This window comes from Scyliorhinus torazame, chromosome 18 (assembly GCF_047496885.1).
Source record: "Scyliorhinus torazame isolate Kashiwa2021f chromosome 18, sScyTor2.1, whole genome shotgun sequence".
NCBI classification, from domain to species: domain Eukaryota; kingdom Metazoa; phylum Chordata; class Chondrichthyes; order Carcharhiniformes; family Scyliorhinidae; genus Scyliorhinus; species Scyliorhinus torazame.
Window position 1 is genome coordinate 162,164,863 of NC_092724.1, and position 20,737 is coordinate 162,185,599.

Sequence of the window (20,737 nt, forward strand, 5' to 3'; positions counted from 1 at the left end):
AGGGGACATGAGAAGTATTTGGCAGGAAGGATCAAGGAAAACCCAAAAGCTTTCTATAGGTATGTCAGGAATAAGCGAATGACTAGGGAAAGAGTAGGACCAGTCAAGGACAGGGATGGGAAATTGTGTGTGGAGTCTGAAGAGATAGGCGAGATACTAAATGAATATTTTTCGTCAGTATTCACTCAGGAAAAAGATAATGTTGTGGAGGAGAATGCTGAGCCCCAGGCTAATAGAATAGATGGCATTGAGGTACGTAGGGAAGAGGTGTTGGCAATTCTGGACAGGCTGAAAATAGATAAGTCCCCGGGACCTGATGGGATTTATCCTAGGATTCTATGGGAGGCCAGGGAAGAGATTGCTGGACCTTTGGCTTTGATTTTTATGTCATCATTGGCTACAGGAATAGTGCCAGAGGACTGGAGGACAGCAAATGTGGTCCCTTTGTTCAAAAAGGGGAGCAGAGACAACCCCGGCAACTATAGACCGGTGAGCCTCACGTCTGTAGTGGGTAAAGTCTTGGAGGGGATTATAAGGGACAAGATTTATAATCATCTAGATAGGAATGATATGATCAGGGATAGTCAGCATGGCTTTGTGAAGGGTAGGTCATGCCTCACAAACCTTATTGAGTTCTTTGAGAAGGTGACTGAACAGGTAGACGAGGGTAGAGCAGTTGATGTGGTGTATATGGATTTCAGCAAAGCGTTTGATAAGGTTCCCCATGGTAGGCTATTGCAAAAAATACGGAGGCTGGGGATTAAGGGTGATTTAGAGATGTGGATCAGAAATTGGCTAGCTGAAAGAAGACAGAGGGTGGTGGTTGATGGGAAATGTTCAGAATGGAGTACAGTCACAAGTGGAGTACCACAAGGATCTGTTCTGGGGCCGTTGCTGTTTGTCATTTTTATCAATGACCTAGAGGAAGGCACAGAAGGGTGGGTGAGTAAATTTGCAGATGATACTAAAGTCGGTGGTGTTGTCGATAGTGTGGAAGGATGTAGCAGGTTACAGAGGGATATAGATAAGCTGCAGAGCTGGGCTGAGAGGTGGCAAATGGAGTTTAATGTAGAGAAGTGTGAGGTGATTCACTTTGGAAGGAATAACAGGAATGCGGAATATTTGGCTAATGGTAAAGTTCTTGAAAGTGTGGCTGAGCAGAGGGATCTAGGTGTCCATGTACATAGATCCCTGAAAGTTGCCACCCAGGTTGATAGGGTTGTGAAGAAGGCCTATGGAGTGTTGGCCTTTATTGGTAGAGGGATTGAGTTCCGGAGTCGGGAGGTCATGTTGCAGCTGTACAGAACTCTGGTCCGGCCGCATTTGGAGTATTGCGTACAGTTCTGGTCACCGCATTATAGGAAGGACGTGGAGGCTTTGGAGCGGGTGCAGAGGAGATTTACCAGGATGTTGCCTGGTATGGAGGGAAAATCTTATGAGGAAAGGCTGACGGACTTGAGGTTGTTTTCGTTGGAGAGAAGAAGGTTAAGAGGAGACTTAATAGAGGCATACAAAATGATCAGGGGGTTGGATAGGGTGGACAGTGAGAGCCTTCTCCCGCGGATGGATATGGCTGGCACGAGGGGACATAACTTTAAACTGAGGGGTAATAGATATAGGACAGAGGTCAGAGGTAGGTTCTTTACGCAAAGAGTAGTGAGGCCGTGGAATGCCCTACCTGCTACAGTAGTGAACTCGCCAACATTGAGAGCATTTAAAAGTTTATTGGATAAACATATGGATGATAATGGCATAGTGTAGGTTAGATGGCTTTTGTTTCGGTGCAACATCGTGGGCCGAAGGGCCTGTACTGCGCTGTATTGTTCTATGTTCTATGTTCTATAGTTCCTTGGTGAGAACGGCAATGGGGCTGTCACCATAGCCTGCAGGCTGGTCCCCCTACAGGACGCCCTCTCTAATCTCTTCCACGCCGCTCCTTCCTCCTCTCCCATCCACTTACTCACCATTGAAATATTAGCGGCCCAATAATACTCACTTAGGCTCGGTAGTGCCAGCCCCCCCCTATCCCTACTACGCTGTAAGAATCCCTTCCTCACTCTCGGAGTCTTCCCGGCCCAAACAAAACCCATGATACTCTTTTCTATCCTTTTGAAAAAAGCCTTTGTGATCACCACCGGGAGACACTGAAACACAAAAAGGAATCTCGGGAGGACCACCATCTTAACTGCCTGCACCCTCCCTGCCATTGACAATGCTACCATATCCCATCTCTTGAAATCTTCCTCCATCTGTTCCACCAACCGCGTCAAATTTAGCCTGTGCAATGTGCCCCAATTCTTAGCTATCTGGATCCCCAGGTAACGAAAGTCTCTTGTTACCTTCCTCAACGGTAGGTCTTCTATTTCTCTACTCTGCTCCCCTGGATGCACCACAAACAGCTCACTCTTTCCCATGTTCAATTTATACCCTGAAAAATCCCCAAACTCCCCAAGTATTCGCATTATTTCTGGCATCCCCTCCGCTGGATCCGCCACATATAGTAGCAGATCATCCGCATATAAAGATACCCGGTGTTCTTCTCCTCCCCTAAGTATTCCCCTCCATCCCTTGGAACCTCTCAGCGCTATCGCCAGGGGCTCAATCGCCAGTGCAAACAGTAATGGGGACAGAGGACATCCCTGCCTTGTCCCTCTATGGAGCCGAAAATATGCCGATCCCCGTCCATTCGTGACCACACTCGCCACTGGGGCCCTATACAACAGCTGCACCCATCTAACATACCCCTCTCCGAACCCAAATCTCCTCAACACCTCCCACAGATAATCCCACTCCACTCTATCAAATGCTTTCTCGGCATCCATCGCCACTACTATCTCCGTTTCACCCTCTGGTGGGGCCATCATCATTACCCCTAACAACCTCCGTATGTTCGTGTTCAGCTGTCTCCCCTTCACAAACCCAGTTTGGTCCTCATGAACCACCCCCGGGACACATTCCTCTATTCTCATTGCCATTACCTTGGCCAAGACCTTGGCATCTACATTGAGGAGGGAGATTGGTCTGTAGGACCCGCATTGTAGCGGATCCTTTTCCTTCTTTAAAAGAAGCGATATCGTTGCTTCTGACATAGTCGGGGGCAGTTGTCCCCTTTCCTTTGCCTCGTTGAAGGTCCTCGTCAGTAGCGGGGCGAGCAAGTCCAAATATTTTCTGTAAAATTCAACTGGGAATCCGTCCGGTCACGGGGCCTTTCCCGTCTGCATGTTCCTAATTCCTTTCACCACTTCTTCTACCGTGATCTGTGCTCCCAATCCCATCCTTTCCTGCTCTTCCACCTTGGGAATTTCCAGCCGATCCAAAAACTCCATCATTCTCTCCCTCCCATCCGGGGGTTGAGCTTCATACAATTTTTTATAAAATGTCTTAAACACTTCATTCACTCTCTCCGCTCCCCGCTCCGTCTCTCCATCTTCGTCTCTCACCCCCCCTATTTCCCTCGCTGCTCCCCTTTTCCTCAATTGGTGTGCCAGCAATCTGCTCGCCTTCTCTCCATATTCATACTGTACACCCTGCGCCTTCCTCCATTGTGCCTCTGCAGTGCCTGTGGTCAGCAAGTCAAATTCCACATGCAGCCTTTGCCTTTCCCTATACAGTCCCTCCTCCGGTGCTTCCGCATACTGTCTGTCCACCCTCAAAAGTTCTTGCAACAACCGCTCCCGTTCCTTACTCTCCTGCTTCCCTTTATGTGTCCTTATTGATATCAGCTCCCCCCTGACCACCGCCTTCAACGCCTCCCAGACCACTCCCACCTGAACCTCCCCATTGTCATTGAGTTCCAAGTACTTTTCAATGCATCCCCTCACCCTTAAGCACACCCCCTCATCCGCCATTAGTCCCATATCCATTCTCCAGGGTGGACGCCCTCTTGTTTCCTCCCCTATCTCCAAGTCTACCCAGTGTGGGGCATGATCCGAAATGGCTATAGCCGTATATTCCGTTCCCCTCACCCTCGGGATCAATGCCCTACCCAACACAAAAAAGTCTATGCGTGAATAGACTTTATGGACATAGGAGAAAAACGAGAACTCCTTACTCCTAGGTCTACTGAATCTCCACGGGTCCACCCCTCCCATCTGCTCCATAAAATCCTTAAGCACCTTGGCTGCTGCCGGCCTCCTACCAGTCCTGGACTTCGACCTATCCAGCCTTGGTTCCAACACCGTGTTAAAGTCTCCCCCCATTATCAGCTTTCCGGTCTCTAGGTCTGGGATGCGTCCTAGCATTCGCCTCATAAAATTGGCATCGTCCCAATTCGGGGCATACACGTTTACCAACACCACCATCTCTCCCTGTAATTTGCCACTCACCATCACGTATCTGCCCCCGTTATCCGCCACTATAGTCTTTGCCTCGAACATTACCCGCTTCCCCACTAATATAGCCACCCCCCTGTTTTTCGCATCCAGCCCCGAATGGAACACCTGCCCTACCCATCCTTTGCGCAACCTAACCTGATCTATCAGTTTCAGGTGCGTTTCCTGTAACATGACCACATCTGCTTTAAGTTTCTTAAGGTGTGCGAGTACTCGTGCCCTCTTTATCGGCCCGTTAAGCCCCCTCACGTTCCACGTGATCAGCCGAGTTGGGGGGCTTCCCACCCGCCCCCCTTGCCGGTTAGCCATCATCTTTTTCCAGCTTCTCGCCCAGTTCCCACGCGGCTGTATTTCTCCCAGACGGTGCCCCCCCGCCCATCCTTTCCCGCACCCACTCCCCCCTTTCCCCAGCAGCAGCAACCCAGTAATTGCCCCCTCCCCCCCCCCCCCCGCTAGACCCCCCGCTAGCGTAATTACTCCCCCCATGTTGCTCCCAGAAGTCAGCAAACTCTGGCTGACCTCGGCTTCCCCCCGTGATCACGGCTCGCCCCGTGCGGCGCCCCCTCCTTCCTGCTTCTCTATTCCCGCCATAATTATCATAGCACGGGAACAAAGCCCGCGCCTCTCCCTCGGCCCCGCCTCCCATGGCCAACGCCCCATCTCCTCTCCCTCCCCACCTCCCCCCATCACCACCTGTGGGAGAAAGAAAAGTTACCATACCGCAGGATTAATCATACAATCCCTCTTCGCCCCCCCCCCCCCCCCACTCGTCCCACCACTTTGTCCAAACGTTCATTTTCGTAGTCCAATCATTCCAATTTTTCTTCTACAATAAAAGTCCACGCTTCATCCGCCGTCTCAAAGTAGTGGTGCCTCCCTTGATATGTGACCCACAGTCTTGCCGGTTGCAGCATTCCAAACTTTATCTTTTTTTTGTGAAGTACCGCTTTGGCCCGATTAAAGCTCGCCCTCCTTCTTGCCACCTCCGCACTCCAATCTTGATAGACGCGGATCACCGCGTTCTCCCATTTACTACACCGAGTTTTCTTCGCCCATCTAAGGACCATTTCTCTATCCTTAAAACGGAGAAATCTCACCACTATGGCTCTGGGAGCTTCTCCTGCTCTCGGTCCTCGCACCATAACTCGGTATGCTCCCTCCACCTCCAACGGACCCGTCGGGGCCTCCACTCCCATTAACGAGTGCAGCATCGTGCTCACATATGCCCCGACGTCCGCCCCCTCCACACCTTCAGGAAGGCCAAGAATCCTCAAGTTGTTCCTCCTTGCGTTATTTTCCAGTGCCTCCAACCTCTCCACAGATCGTTTCTGGTGTGCCTCCTGTATCTCCGACTTCACCACCAGGCCCTGTATGTCGTTTTCATTCTCCGCTGCTTTCGCCTTCACGACCCGAAGCTCCTGCTCCTGGGTCTTTTGTTCCTCTTTCAGCCCTTCAATCGCCTGTAATATCGGGGCCAACAACTCTTTCTTCATTTCCTTTTTTATCTCCTCCACGCAGCGTTTCAAAAACTCTTGTTGTTCAGGGCCCCATATGAAACTGCCACCTTCCGACGCCATCTTGGTTTCTGCTTGCCTTCCTTGCCGTTGTTCCAAAGGATCCGCTGCAATCCGGCCACTTTCCTCTCCTTTTTCCATCCGTGTCCAGGGGGAACACCCTTCTGGTTTACCGCACGGTGTTTTCAGCCGTTAAAATTGCCGTTGGGGCTCCTATCAAGAGCCCAAAAGTCCGTTTCACAGGGAGCTGCCGAAACGTGCGACTCAGCTGGTCATCGCCGCACCCGGAAGTCAGGAACAGGTCTTTTAATACCCTGACTCCCCTCTCCTCCCATCTGACAACCCTCCCATCCCACTTCCCTGGCTCAAACCTATGGTTCCCCCTAATCGGCATCTAACTAATTTTGACTACTGTACTATTTTCATGATAGTTTTATATATTAAAAATAAAGATTTCATCATCGAACATTGCGATTACTTATATGTTTGAAAATAAAACCCCATATGTAGAAAGATACATCCACGTGATATGTGCCAAGGCTTCATGTTAATATTAATTCTATCTTACTGAACTATTACCAAGCCTTTAGGATAGGATTCTATAATGATCCAGAAGACTCGAGAATGAAAGTTCACTTATATCTATTATAAATTTAAAAGTAAAGGCCGCTGCTGCGGCATACAACAATAGGGTCCCAGTTGGGGATTAACGAGAGAGCCGGTCCTGGTTAGGGCTGGTATTTAAAGGGCTAAGTAACAAGCCCTAATTAGGCAGACCAACACTCACTCTACCTTAATCTTTTTAATATTGTCACAACTAGGCTTACATTAACACCGCAACAAAGCCACTGTGAAAATCCCCCAGATGCCACATTCCGGCACCTGTTCGGGTACACCGAGGGAGAATTCAGAATGTCCAATTTGCGGGAGAAATTGTATTCTATGAGTCCCATGGGGAGACCTAACAGTGTATCCCCGTGGGCCTCGTGAGGTTTATCACAGATTCACCATTACGATCATCTAGAGTTGGTACCAGAAAGGTATTTTATTTTATTTCTTTAAATTTAGAGTACCCGATTACTTTTTATCCAATTAAGGGGCAATTTAGCGTAGCCAATCCACCTAGCCTGGACATCCTTGGGTTGTGGGGGGTGGGACCCACGCAAACACGGGAGAATGTGCAAACTCCACACGGACAGTGACCCAGAGCTGGGATCAAACCTGGGACCTCAACGCCATAGGCAGCAGTGTTAATCATTGCGCCACCGTGCGGCCAGGTACCAGAAAGGTATAAGGGTAGATGTAGATGGTTTAGAGGTAGCAAACCGATCTTCAACAAGGGTGAGTCTGACCACCTCCTTTTGATGTTCACACTACCATCAAACCTCCTGCAATCAGCATCCTGAATGGTCACCATTAATCAGAAACTTAACTGAGCCAATCACATAAATACTGTGTTGACAAGACTAGGTCAGAGGCTGGGTATTTCGCAGCGAGGGATTCACCTCCTGACTCCCCAAAGTCTTTCCATCATCTATAAGAGACAAGTCAGGGATTTGAACACCCTGTTATATGGGTAGAACCTCATGCAAACCTAATCCCTCTGTTACTCCCCATTGTGTTGACCACCCCACAGCTGGCCATCTTTAGCCATCTCTCTATAACATGCTCTTACTGCTGCATGCTCTGATCGGCTGCCACATCAGCCAGGGGACCACCCAGCCTGATGTTCTGAGTGTGACGCCTCTCAAATGTACAAATAAGTCACTGACAGCAACTGTTTAGAGCACTGGGATTCTTGGGACTCCTTACTTTCCACCTGCCCCAGGAAGTGCTGCTCAGTTTCATTGTAGTTTAACGGAGATGTTCCCAAACACTGGCAAACCTGTGCAGAAAGAGTGAAATTCCATTAATCCACCCTAAATTAGATATTAAAATCACTGACCCATTTGCCCATGGAAGTTGCCCACATCAGTCAAACCTGTCACCTGTTAAAGGGGAAGTAGGCATGTTCACTGTGTGCTTGTATTCAGGTATTAGATTTTCTTCCAATTTACCCACCTCCAATTGTCTCACCCAGCGTTAGGGGATTAAAGTAACCCCCCCAAGTGTTTTTTTAAGGGGAAAATAATTTCACAGTTCCATTGAAAGACTTGGAAGAGGTGAAGATGCAGTGACTCATGCATTGCACTGTGGGAGGAATGGAGAAGGCAGATGATCATTGTGGAGTGGAGTCATCAGAAAATAGTGAGTGGTGAGTGAAGGGGGTTAATGATATGAAGTGGTACATGTTGAGAGAGAACTATAAGGAACCCCTGAACAATTAACAAATGAGCCAGTGGATGAGTCATCAACAAATCAGATCAAGGGATTGGAGAGGAAACTAAATAGCGAAGAACACAGCTTTGATGGTAAACCATATGATTAGAAATGAATATCCCGCACACTTTAGCATACAAACATATATAAACCATGACACAAATAGCAAAGACAGCAGAATAGAAGTGGTAAACATCTGTTTATAACCAATAAACTTTACCTGGCGATAACGTCCAAAACGAAATACATCTGAGTCATGGGGGTTTTATATGAAACTCATGAGAAAATAGAAACAGAAGGAAAGAGGAGATGTAGGGGGATGAGAGAGAGTGAAGGGAGAAAAGAAGAAAGGTCAACATTTTTTTGGAATATTTTTCCTCCAGAACATCGCAATGAAAGAAGAGAGCTGTAGCAGAAATCATTAGTCTGGATGGTAGAATATCTGGAGCTGGATTCTCTGTTTCTGAGACTAAGGGATAGATTCTCTGATTGCCGACGGCGAAATCTCGTTCAGCGATTGGCCGGAGAATCCATTTTTATGCCAAAATCGTGGGCGGCGCCATTTCTCGAATGCTCAAAAGCAGTGTCAGCGCTGAGTACACCGCACGCCGCAGGATGTCACCTGAGGCCCTCCCCCGATGGGACGACTTCCCGACGGCGTGGGGCGCGTGTGCTCACCGTTTTCGAGGGCCTTGCGTGGCGGCTGCGGACTGTGTCCAGCGCCGTCACAGTCGGCGGGGGAAGCCGTTCCACTGGCCGGGGTGGTTTCGGCTGGGGCGACTGGTAGGGGGTGGTCCGGGGGTGATGAGGGGGGTTACAGGGGGTCGACTTTTTGGTTGTAAGACTAGACAGATGCTGCGGACATAGCCTCAGAAACAGAGAATCCAACCCTAAGTGTTGACACCAACGGAGAATCCATGGATTTCATGACAGAAAAATTGGCGTTGCACCTGGACCAATTCTCCTACAATTACGGGGTGAGCACCGTTGCCGCATGGAAACACAGTCAATTCCAATGAAAAATGGTGCAGGATTCACCGGGTCCGTGATTGAGGCTGACAAGTTGCAGCCGCACATACACATTACACTCCCCACACACACTTACCCAACCAAAACGATGGCACTGGTTGTGCTGGAGTGCGCCCATACAGCTGATGGGTCGGAGGGCACCCAGAGGGGGGTGCACTCAGGGGACACCTATGCAACCTGCGGCAGCAGGTTCAGAATGGGCTGTTAGCGGCGTGCGCAACTGCATGGCTGTACTGCCGGCTGTGGCAATGGTGTTCCATGCCCATCCACCCTGACTCCACAGCCCACCTCCTGGCAGCCCCCCCACTACTCCCCCAAGCCCTGGCAGAAGCCCCCCCGCCAGCGGCACACCTGTCAACAAACTGTGGTGATGTTGGGACACTTTCCGTACCCCCCTCTCTCTCTCTCCCTCAGCTGCCGGCTCGCCAGTTTCATGATTTTTAAAAGCACAAGTGAACCGTAGGGTCGGGAACCCGACCCATTAGAGGCGGAGAATCGCCGAGGCCCCGGAGGGGTCGGGCCCGCTAATGATGTGAAAACGGTGTCCACTGTACATGTGGAGTGAAACGCATGGACGCCGTTTTCGAAGTGACAGAGAATCGTGAATTGGCATCAAATTGACACCTGCCGTGATTTTGGTGTGGGAAGCTGTTCTCCGCCCAATCGCATTTCCCGATTTTGGCGTTGGCTAACGGAGAATCCCACCCCTGTACTGTTATACTTTGAATCTGTCTACAAGAAATTGCACAGATCAAGTGTCTCCCATATCCGACCTCTATAGGCACAAAGTCATCCAAAACTCTGCTGTCATAATTCACATCAAGTCCGTTTCACGCGTCACCCTCGTGCTTGCTGACCTAACTGGCTCTCTGTCAAGTATTTCATGATTTCAAAATGTTTGTGTTTGTTTTGTAACCTCTGTTGTCTGACCTTTGTTATAATATGTGATCGTAATATGTTGTTACTTTTTGCTTTACTCCCAGAATGGCCTGGTGGATGGATTTCAATGAAACTATCAGCCTTTAAATTAAAGCAAACTATATTTCATGAATAACAAATATAAATACTAGTTCACTCTACAGAACTATAACTGATGATAAAGTAAATCAGAAGAAGTATTAATTATGTTCAACTACACATCCAACTGAGCTATATCTCTCTAACACTCTGCTGTGTAGTCACTCCTGGTTCGAAGAGAAGGAACCTCCTCTGAGTTAAGTTTATATACATGAATCTAGTGCTGCCATCTAGTGATTGTCTAACACTATGATGCAGTTGTTAACCCTTTACATACCAGCAGATATACAGATCACTCCAGCCTTCCGTATCACTGGAATCTCCTCCAGCCCCAAATCCATCCAAGATACTTTCACTCATTTAATTCTGGCCTCTTGCACATCTCTGGATTGAATCTCCCTGTGATGAACGGTTACTGTATTACGGTACCCTTATCATTATGTAAGGTGATGTCCCCTTTCAGACCAGGCTTGGAACCCTGGGGGACTCCGCCTCCGGCTCCGCCCACCTGGGAGCCGTATATAAGGGTTAGGGTTGCAGGCGGCACCCAGTAAGCCCCTGTCTCGGCACCAGGCTAGTTCTAAGCTTATTAAAGCCTTCTTTATCGTTTTACTCTCTAGCGTCGTTATTGAGGGTACAATACCCCCCATTATCGGCGGCAGTACCTTTGGTTTCCTAAGTTCTAGAGGTTCTTCCTGAACCTCTACATAGCTCTCCCTCTTTCCTCTTTTAGAACTCCTCTTAAAATCTATTATCTTGACCAAGAATTTGATGTTTCCCATTCCAATTCTCTCCCTGCCCCTAGTGATGGACGAAGGCAGACTTTCATCTGTTTCCATAGCTGGTAATTACTGGAACAGGTTGCTCATCTGTCACCAGGAGTTTATATCTTGAGGGACGCCACTCCACTTGTGTGGACCAGGAGTCTCTCCCACTCTTACTGCCAGTCTTTGGAAGGATTTACAGGTTGTTTGACTGCGCTATGAACGTATCTCCTAGGCCATGAAGTCCTGGGGTGGGACTCAAACCCGGAGCTTCCGGCTCAGAGGCAGGGACGCTACCCACTGAGCTACAGGACTTCCAAGAATTTAATAATCTGGCTTAAAGGGTGTGATCTACCGGCTGTGTCATGCCCGAAGGACAGTGTGGCGCAATGCGACCGGTGATGCCAGGCGATCCCTCTTCCTAGATCTACCCAACTCACCAAGGTAGCACAAGTGGATAGCACTGTGGCTTCACAGCGCCAGGGACCCAGGTTCGATTCCCCGCTGGGTCACTGTCTGTGTGGAGTCTGCATGTTCTCTGCTTGTCTGCGTGGGTTTGCTCCGGTTTCCTTCCACAGTCCAAAGACGTGCAGGTTAGGTGGATTGGCCATACTAAATTGCCCTTAGTGACCAAAAAGGTTAGGAGGGGTCATTGGGATACGGGGATAGGGTGGAAGTGAGGGTATAAGTGGGTCGGTGCAGACTCGATGGGCCGAATGGCCTTCTACTGCACTGTATGTTCTATGTGATCTCGCAAGACGTCGCAATGTGAACCCTGCCCATTGTGGGTGGATCACTTTTTGGCAAATCTTGAGTGGCACCGCTCAAGATATAAATCCCTGGTGACAGACTAGCAACCTGTTCCAGTAATTACAGCTAGTCTCACTCTAATATGCGTTCCCACAATCTACCCAAGGCGACCTAACCCCTCGCCTTGGAGACCAGATCACCTTGTTAAGTGCTGGTCTCCACAAATGAGGACCAGATGGAATGGAACTCATGGGGAATCAAAGGCCCCCATGTGCTTGCCCTCTGAGTAGAGTGGCACCCTGGCACTGCTGGTGCCAGCTTGGCTCCTTGGCACTGCCAGGGTGGCACCACCAGCCGGAGGGGGCACTGCCAAGGTGCCAAGCTGGCATTTTTCCTGGGCTGCAGATCGGGCCCTGGGTGCTGTGCACAGGTGCAGGAGGTTGCCTGAGGATGCCCTGAAAGGTGAGTTTGGACTTGGCGATGGTTCGGAGTTTCGCTGTGAGGTCGCAAGATCGGGACACCATTCAAAAATGGCGTCCTGTTCTCCTTCTACCCTGGGGAGTTCTGGCGAGTGGAACTCGTCAGTTCAGAAAATGGGACTACATGCAGCCTCGTCGGGGTGCCCACATCTACCCGAATGGCGCTCAATAGCGTGGTGTTTCTCTGCCCGACAGGACTCTGTTACCATTCGGGTAGATCACGCCCAATATCTCCCTATGAGGCGTCGTCTCGTATTTTGTTTCATAACGCTTCTGTGAAGCACCTTGGGCCATTTTATTATATTAAAGATGCTGTATAAATTCATGTCATTGGCAGTTACTTCCAAATATTGCAGACCACCTGAAGTGGTTGGTGATCAGGGACATCGTCCCAAGTTAATCCGATGTCACTGTGGACGGCTCCTGTGGTTGTGAGTCCAGCAATCTGTTTCTTCACTTAAGATGCCCAACAAAGTTAAATTAATCAAGAACTCAACAGTGTCAAGCTTGTTTTTAAAAAGGTAGTGAAGAGAAATGCCAAAGCTTCCCTTTAATTCGATTCCAGGATTGCCCTGTACAGGGAATCTCCCACGTTTCTGAGAAGTTTAAAAAAAAAATTTTTTAGTGTACCCAATTCATTTTTTCCAATTAAAGGGCAATTTAGCGCGGCCAATCCACCTACCCTGCACATCTTTGGGTTGTGGGGGCGAAACCCACGCAAAACAGGGGGAGAATGTGCAAACTCCACACGGACAGTGACCCAGGGCTGGGATCGAACCTGGGACCTCGGCGCCGTGAGGCTGCAGTGCTAACCCACTGCACCACTGTGCTGCCCTATTTCTGGGAAGTTCCGCTTAAGTTCCATTTGTAGGATTAGCATGCACTGCTCTGTGTACAGTCAGGAAATTAAAGTTTCTAGTTTTCACAAAATATTTGATGAAAGGTTATTGATCCAAAACGTTAACTCTGCTACTCTCTCCACAGATTCTGCCAGACTGCTGAATGTTTGCAGCATTTTATGATTTTATTTCAGATTGCCAGCATCTGCAGTACTTTGCTTTTGACCTTTGGGGTTAACTGGAGTCAAGTGGGAAGAACTCCATCCCAGAAGACAGAGTTACTCCATTACATTGTAGAAGTGAGCACAGCCAAGTGTTCAAACATCAGCTACAGTATTGTACACCTGCCTGGTTCCGTCTCAGGATGAATGAGTCTGTTGGCCAGGTTGATTCATTTCAAACTTCCAACACTGATCATCTTGGAGTCTCTTCGATCTCCAAAGCTCAATCTCCAAAGTACCTAGTTGGGTTTTTTTAAGTGATGAAAGGACATGGAACACAGACATATTTAATTTGAATCCCAGGGATATCCTTCATATTTATTGTTAACTTCCAAATCAAACTCCCACTCAGTGGAGATACTAATATCATCTTTGGTCCTTGGAGGGCGAAAGAGAAAAATGAACAGGGGATTCACTTTTTGCTTTTGAGTGACTTCTTTTTAAAAAATTTAAATTTAGAGTACCCCATTATCTTTTTCCAATTAAGGGGCAATTGAGCGTGGCCAATTCACCTACCCGGCACATCTTTTTGGGTTGTGGGGGTGAGACCCATGCAGACTCGGGGAGAATGTGCAAACTCCACACAGACAGTGACCTGGGGCCGGGATCGACTCCGGGTCCTCGGCTTCGTGAGGCAGCAGTGCTAACCACTGTGCCACCGTGCTGCCCAGCAGTGCTAACCACTGTGCCACCGTGCCGTCTAGTAGTGCTAACCACTGCACCATCGTGCCACCCAGTAGTGTTACCCACTGCGCCACCATGCTGCCCAGCGTTGCTAACCACTGCGCCACCATGCCACCCAACAGTGCTATCCACTGCGCCACCGTGCCACCCAACAGTGCTATCCACTGCGCCACCTTGCCACCCAACAGTGCTATCCACTGCGCCACCTTGCTGGCCAGCAGTGCTAACCACTGCGCCACCTTGCCACCCAACAGTGCTAACCACTGCGCCACCTTGCCACCCAACAGTGCTATCCACTGCGCCACCTTGCCACCCAACAGTGCTATCCACTGCGCCACCGTGCCACCCAACAGTGCTATCCACTGCGCCACCTTGCCACCCAACAGTGCTAACCACTGCGCCACCTTGCCGGCCAGCAGTGCTAACCACTGCGCCACCGTGCCACCCAACAGTGCTAACCACTGCGCCACCTTGCCAGCCAGCAGTGCTAACCACTGCACCACCTTGCCACCCAACTGTGCTATCCACTGCGCCACCTTACCACCCAACAGTGCTAACCGCTGCGCCACCTTGCCGGCCAGCAGTGCTAACCACTGCGCCACCGTGCCACCCAACAGTGCTATCCACTGCGCCACCTTACCACCCAACAGTGCTAACCACTGCGCCACCTTGCCGGCCAGCAGTGCTATCCACTGCGCCACCGTGCCACCCAACAGTGCTAACCACTGCGCCACCTTGCCACCCAACAGTGCTATCCACTGCGCCACCTTGCCACCCAACAGTGCTAACCACTGCGCCACCTTGCTGGCCAGCAGTGCTAACCACTGCGCCACCGTGCCACGCAACAGTGCTATCCACTGCGCCACCATGCCACCCAACAGTGCTATCCACTGCGCCACCGTGCCACCCAACAGTGCTATCCACTGCGCCACCGTGCCACCCAACAGTGCTATCCACTGCGCCACCGTGCCACCCAACAGGGCTATCCACTGCGCCACCATGCCACCCAACAGTGCTATCCACTGCGCCACCGTGCCACCCAACAGTGCTATCCACTGCGCCACCGTGCAACCCAACAGTGCTAACCACTGCGCCACCTTGCCGGCCAGCAGTGCTAACCACTGCGCCACCGTGCCACCCAACAGTGCTATCCACTGCACCACCTTGCCACCCAACAGTGCTAACCACTGTGCCACCGTGCCACCCAACAGTGCTAACCACTGTGCCACCGTGCCACCCAACAGTGCTAACCACTGTGCCACCGTGCCACCCAACAGTGCTATCCACTGCACCACCTTGCCACCCAACAGTGCTAACCACTGCGCCACCGTGCCACCCAACAGTGCTAACCACTGCGCCACCTTGCCACCCAACAGTGCTAACCACTGTGCCACCGTGCCACCCAACAGTGCTAACCACTACGCCACCTTGCCACACAACAGTGCTATCCACTGCGCCACCTTGCCACCCAACAGTGCTAACCACTGCGCCACCTTGCCACACAACAGTGCTATCCACTGCGCCACCGTGCCACCCAACAGTGCTAACCACTGTGCCACCTTGCCACCCAACAGTGCTAACCACTACGCCACCTTGCCACACAACAGTGCTATCCACTGCGCCACCTTGCCACCCAACAGTGCTAACCACTGCGTCACCTTGCCGGCCAGCAGTGCTAACCACTGCGCCACCGTGCCACCCAACAGTGCTATCCACTGCGCCACCATGCCACCCAACAGTGCTATCCACTGCGCCACCTTGCCACCCAACAGTGCTAACCACTGCGCCACCTTGCCGGCCAGCAGTGCTAACCACTGCGCCACCGTGCCACCCAACAGTGCTATCCACTGCGCCACCGTGCCACCCAACAGTGCTAACCACTGCGCCACCTTGCCGGCCAGCAGTGCTAACCACTGCGCCACCGTGACACCCAACAGTGCTATCCACTGCACCACCTTGCCACCCAACAGTGCTAACCACTGCGCCACCGTGCCACCCAACAGTGCTATCCACTGCGCCACCTTGCCACCCAACAGTGCTAACCACTCTGCCACCGTGCCACCCAACAGTGCTAACCACTCTGCCACCGTGCCACCCAACAGTGCTAACCACTGCACCACCTTGCCACCCAACAGTGCTAACCACTGCGCCACCGTGCCACCCAACAGTGCTATCCACTGCGCCACCTTGCCACCCAACAGTGCTAACCACTGCGCCACCGTGCCACCCAACAGTGCTATCCACTGCGCCACCGTGCCACCCAATAGTGCTAACCACTGCGGCACCATTCCGCCCAGCAGTGTTTCTTTTTAATTTAGAGTACCCAATTAATTTTTTCCAATTAAGGGGCAATTTAGCGTGGCCAATCCACCTACCCTGCACATCTTTGGGTTGTGGGGGCGAAACCCACACAAACATGGGGAAAATGTGCAAACTCCACACGGACAGTGACCCAGAGCTGGGATCGAACCTGGGACCTCGGCGCCGTGAGGCAGCAGGGCTAACCCACTGCGCCACCGTGCTGCCCTAACAGTGTTAACCACTGTGCCACCGTGCCACCCAGCAGTGCTAACCACTGCGCCACTGTGCCGCCCTTGCTTTTGAATGACTTCTGAGGGTAAGTGTTCAGATGTTAGGTGAGGTTTGGATTAGACTCTGTGATGTTTGTCCATGGTCAAATGGATTGCATCATTACACCTCTCAAAGTTTATAAATGTGTGAATAATTGTGTGAATAAAACCCAGATTAGAATTTTCCTACCAATTAAGGGAAGCAGGTGCCTATTTCTATTAAAGCAAATGTTTAGGAAAGGGAGACACGAATGGTTATGGTTGGATAAGAGATGGGGAGTGTGTAGCTGCAGTTAGAGACTGAAGATATGTGGCTGTATTTAAAGGCAGAAGGAGGAAGACGGAAGTCTGTGGTTTGTTATTTTAGAAACAAAGACCAAGTCAGTGAGCACATGGTTAAAAAAAACACTTTAAGCCTCAGTAGGTTAATCCAGTGATTAGCTGACTCAGACAGGGATTGTTCTAGGTTTGATCTCCAGTCTAAACTAGGTTAGGTGACCACAACCAGAGCAAGAATTATTATTATTTTTTTTAATATAAATTTACGGTACCCAATTCTTTTTTTTCCAATTAAGGGCAATTTAGCGTGGCCACTCCACCTACCCTGCGCATCTTTGGGTTGTGGGGGATAAGGAAAAGTAAAAATATTTTTGAAATCTTGAAGCTGATCGGACAATACAAATCAATACTGATTCTGTGTTGAACCTTGGGAGATAATCTTCACATCAGTATAGGTTTCTAATGAATGAACTATTCTGTTGTTATGCCGTGCAGTTTATAGACAGAGGAGTTTCAAAATCATAAATGACATTGGACTATTGGTCCTGAATCTTCTGAATTTGAGCATTGATGTGGGTATCTCTGGCTGGGCCTACATTTATTGCCCATCCCTAACTGCCCTCCAATTCAGATTGTGTTTGAGAGTCAACCACATCACTGTGGATCTGGAGACACATGTAGGCCAGACCAGGTAAGTGGAGTTGGCCACAAACGTGTGCGAACCGAGTTGGTCAAAAGGAAACTTGGTTTGTTGCAAAACAATTATATTTACAATACACATCAGATCCCTGCCGGATCTTCTGTCTCTTCCATATCTGGCCGACTTTATACAGATCTCAATCATCAATGTCCTCGGGCTCCTTGCCTCCTTAGCGGGGGAGCTCATGTTTGGTGGAGACTCAGGGGGGAGACTGATTGCTCCAACCGCGTATGTCTCATGCAGGTTATAACAGTAAGGGTGACAGATTTTCTTCCCTGAAGGACATTAGTGAACCATCTGGGTTTCTACGACAATGGTTTCATGGCCATCATTAGACGATCTTTTATTGAATTAAAATTTCACCATCTGCCATGATGAGACTTGAACTCAGGTCCCTGGATCTTGTCCTGGGTCTCTGCATTACTCGTCCAGTGACAATACCACTACATCACTACCTCCCTTTGGTGAACTCTAGACGACCATATCATCCATCAACAAAATACTTTGCGATCTCTTCCCAGAAGAAACATGCTTCAATCTATTATTTCCAAAGGAGGTGTGGTGTTTTTTCCCCTCTGTTCACTGCTGCCTATATCTAGGTCTAGGATCCAGCAGTTCATTATCAACATGAAGGCCACAGATGAGCCAATATTCAGAACAAACTATTCTACTCCCACTGGGCATCAGCAGAACTTTCACAGTCTCCAGTTTGACAATCAAAGTGGAGATTTCTTCACGCAAGCCTCTTTGTTTTCAAACCCGTATTCCGCTCGAGCTTCAGTTAACCAGGCTCAGCATTTTGTGCAGTTGTCTGAGATGTAAAAGAAATGGGCTCTGCCTGGGTTCCTCTCTGATTCTGTTATCTGCTTCCTGAGATTTTCTGTATAAGCTGCTGGTAATCTCATGACTTCAAGTTTGCATCTGTCCTTCCCTGTGTCCAGAGCTGAATGCAGCTGTATTTTGTTGCACTCAAGAGCACCAATTGTATCTTGAAAACCCACCCTGTGTTGATCCTGTTTTGCATTTTTCTGCTGAAGGTCACGGATTTGTGCCAAGACTTGTAAGTTGCACTGATATCTTTCATTACTCTTCTTTCCTTTACTCGTAATAATCCATATTGCAAAAACAACCAGAAATAAAGCAATTCCCTCCAATTCTATTGGAACAAAAGAACAACCCCATTTGAAAGCAGGGCATATGAATGCAGAGGGTCTGTGGTCATTTGTTTTCATTTGATGTGAAGGACATTGTAATATATTAAAATCTGTGCAAAATTCCTGACAACGAGGGTGGCACGGTGGTGCACTGGTTGGCACTGCTGCCTCACGGCGCCGAGGACCGGGGTTCGATCCCGGCTCTGGGTCACTGTCCGTGTGGAGTTTGCACATTCTCCCAGTGTTTGCGTGGGTCTCACCCCCACAACCCAAAGATGTGCAGGGTAAGTGGATTGGCCGCGCTAAATTGCCCCTTCATTGGAAAACATAATTGGGCACTCTAAATCTATTTTTTTAAAAGAATGCACTTCAAAGTATTTAATTGACTGTAAAATACTTTGGGATTTTATGAGGTTGTGAAATATATATAAATATATTGTGCTAAATTATATGGTTGCAACTGGGGGACAGCAAGCACATTGCAAATGGTCTTTTAATCTTGGGAGAGAAGTACCAGGATTCCCATTGCCCTGGATTATCCAAAAAGGTAACTCGAAAGGACCTTCAGAACAGGAGATGCCGTCTATGTGCGGAACTTTAGAGATGGCTCCTAGTGCTCACCAGGAGTCATGCTGGAAAAGACTGTTCTGGTTGCTTAGAATGTCAAAGTCCAAGGGAAGGCCATGAAAAAACACCTAAACCACCTGAGAAGCAGGGAAGGTCACTCCAGAGGTGACGATTTTGGCAGATGGCGTCCCTGACGCCCATTGCGACTACCTCTGGCTAAGGGACTCAGCTTACGTGGGACTCTCGACAATGAAGATTCAGAGACCCAAATGAAGACAGAGGAGATTGATCCCCCGCCGGTGGTCAGCACCGAAGACGAGCCTCCCTCTGTGATCCTCCAGCACCCAACAAGGAAACGACAATCCCCAGCCCACAACGCACCCACCCTTCCCCCCGGATCCGGCTCCAGCTGCCGCCGATTCGAGGCCTCGAGCCAAGCGACAAAAGAGGGCACATCGCCTCGGGGGGTAGATTCGGACTTCGGGGGGAGAGATAACCTCCACGAGGGCCGTGGGGATTGCTGATTGATCGCCCTGTGGGGTCCGTAGAAAACAATTTGCCACGGGCAGTGGGCAGAGGCCCACCCAGCTGGGGATCCTTAACGGGACTTGTAAACATAGCTCCCGGACCTGGCATTCCCGAGCGGCGCGGGCTGCGACGTTTGCTTTGTTTGCTGCTGTGGCAGCTTCATTTTCAGTTTAAAACAAACCAGTTTTGGTCTTTGACTGCACGCCTTTGATGGCTGGCAATCTTCCCCAAAATATTTATCTGGCCTTTTTCAGGGAGGAGGACAATTTGTAGGAGAGAGAATGGCGGGAATGCATGGGCATGTGGACAGGCTGTCAATCCCCAGAGGGAGGGGAGGGTCTGCAGGGGGGAGGTGAGGGGCTGCAGGTGGCGAGGGGAGGGGCCACAGGGGGGATGGCCTGCAGGGGGAGGGGTTGCAGGGGGAGGGGCTGCAAGGGGGAGGGGGCTGCAGGAGGGAGGGGAGGGGCTGCAGGGGAGGGGCAACAGGCGGGTGGGGTGGCAGGGGTGAGGGGTGAGGTGGCAGGGGTGAGGGGAGGGGCAGCAGGAGGGGAGGGGCTGCAGGGGGGAGGGGCGGGGCTGCAGGGGAGAGGGGAGGGGCTCCAGGGGAGGGGTGGGGCTGCAGGGGGAGGGTCTGGGGTTTGGGGGAGGGGCTGTGGGTCTGGGGAGGGGCTGTGAGGTGGGAGGGGCTGCGGGGGGAAGGGCTATTGGCATAGTGTCGGGGCTGTGGGTCTGCGGGAGGGGCTGCGGGTGTGGGGGAGGGGCTGTGCTGTCCGTTGCCCCGGTAACAGGCCCCGCTTCCCCCTGCCATGACGTCACCTGAACGGGCCGGAAGTGGCCGAGCGGAAGTCGGCGCCGAGCGCCGGACAAGCAGCCAGCGGCCTGTGAGAGGAGGAGGAGGGGGACTCGGGGGGAGCAGGATGATAGCCAGCGAGGATGCCTCGGCCAGGAAGAGGCACATAGAGGAGAAACTGCGGCAGGTAAATGCAGGCACA

At 50.5% G+C, this 20,737-nt stretch overlaps 1 protein-coding gene across 13 annotated transcripts in view; it reads left to right on the forward strand.

Annotated features, from left to right (window-relative positions):
* The first annotated feature begins 20,556 nt into the window (after positions 1–20,556).
* exoc7 (exocyst complex component 7) overlaps positions 20,557–20,737 on the forward strand; it is a 31,261-nt gene continuing 31,080 nt past the window's right edge. For 7 of the 13 annotated variants that reach the window (XM_072483802.1, XM_072483808.1, XM_072483803.1 and 4 more), the window contains exon 1: positions 20,558–20,722. In XM_072483802.1, the coding sequence (XP_072339903.1) occupies positions 20,663–20,722 (60 nt within the window). In that variant the 5' untranslated portion in view covers positions 20,558–20,662. Of the gene's footprint in view, positions 20,723–20,737 lie in introns of all 13 variants that reach the window. The other 6 variants (XM_072483800.1, XM_072483804.1, XM_072483806.1 and 3 more) reach the window with 1 other exon arrangement.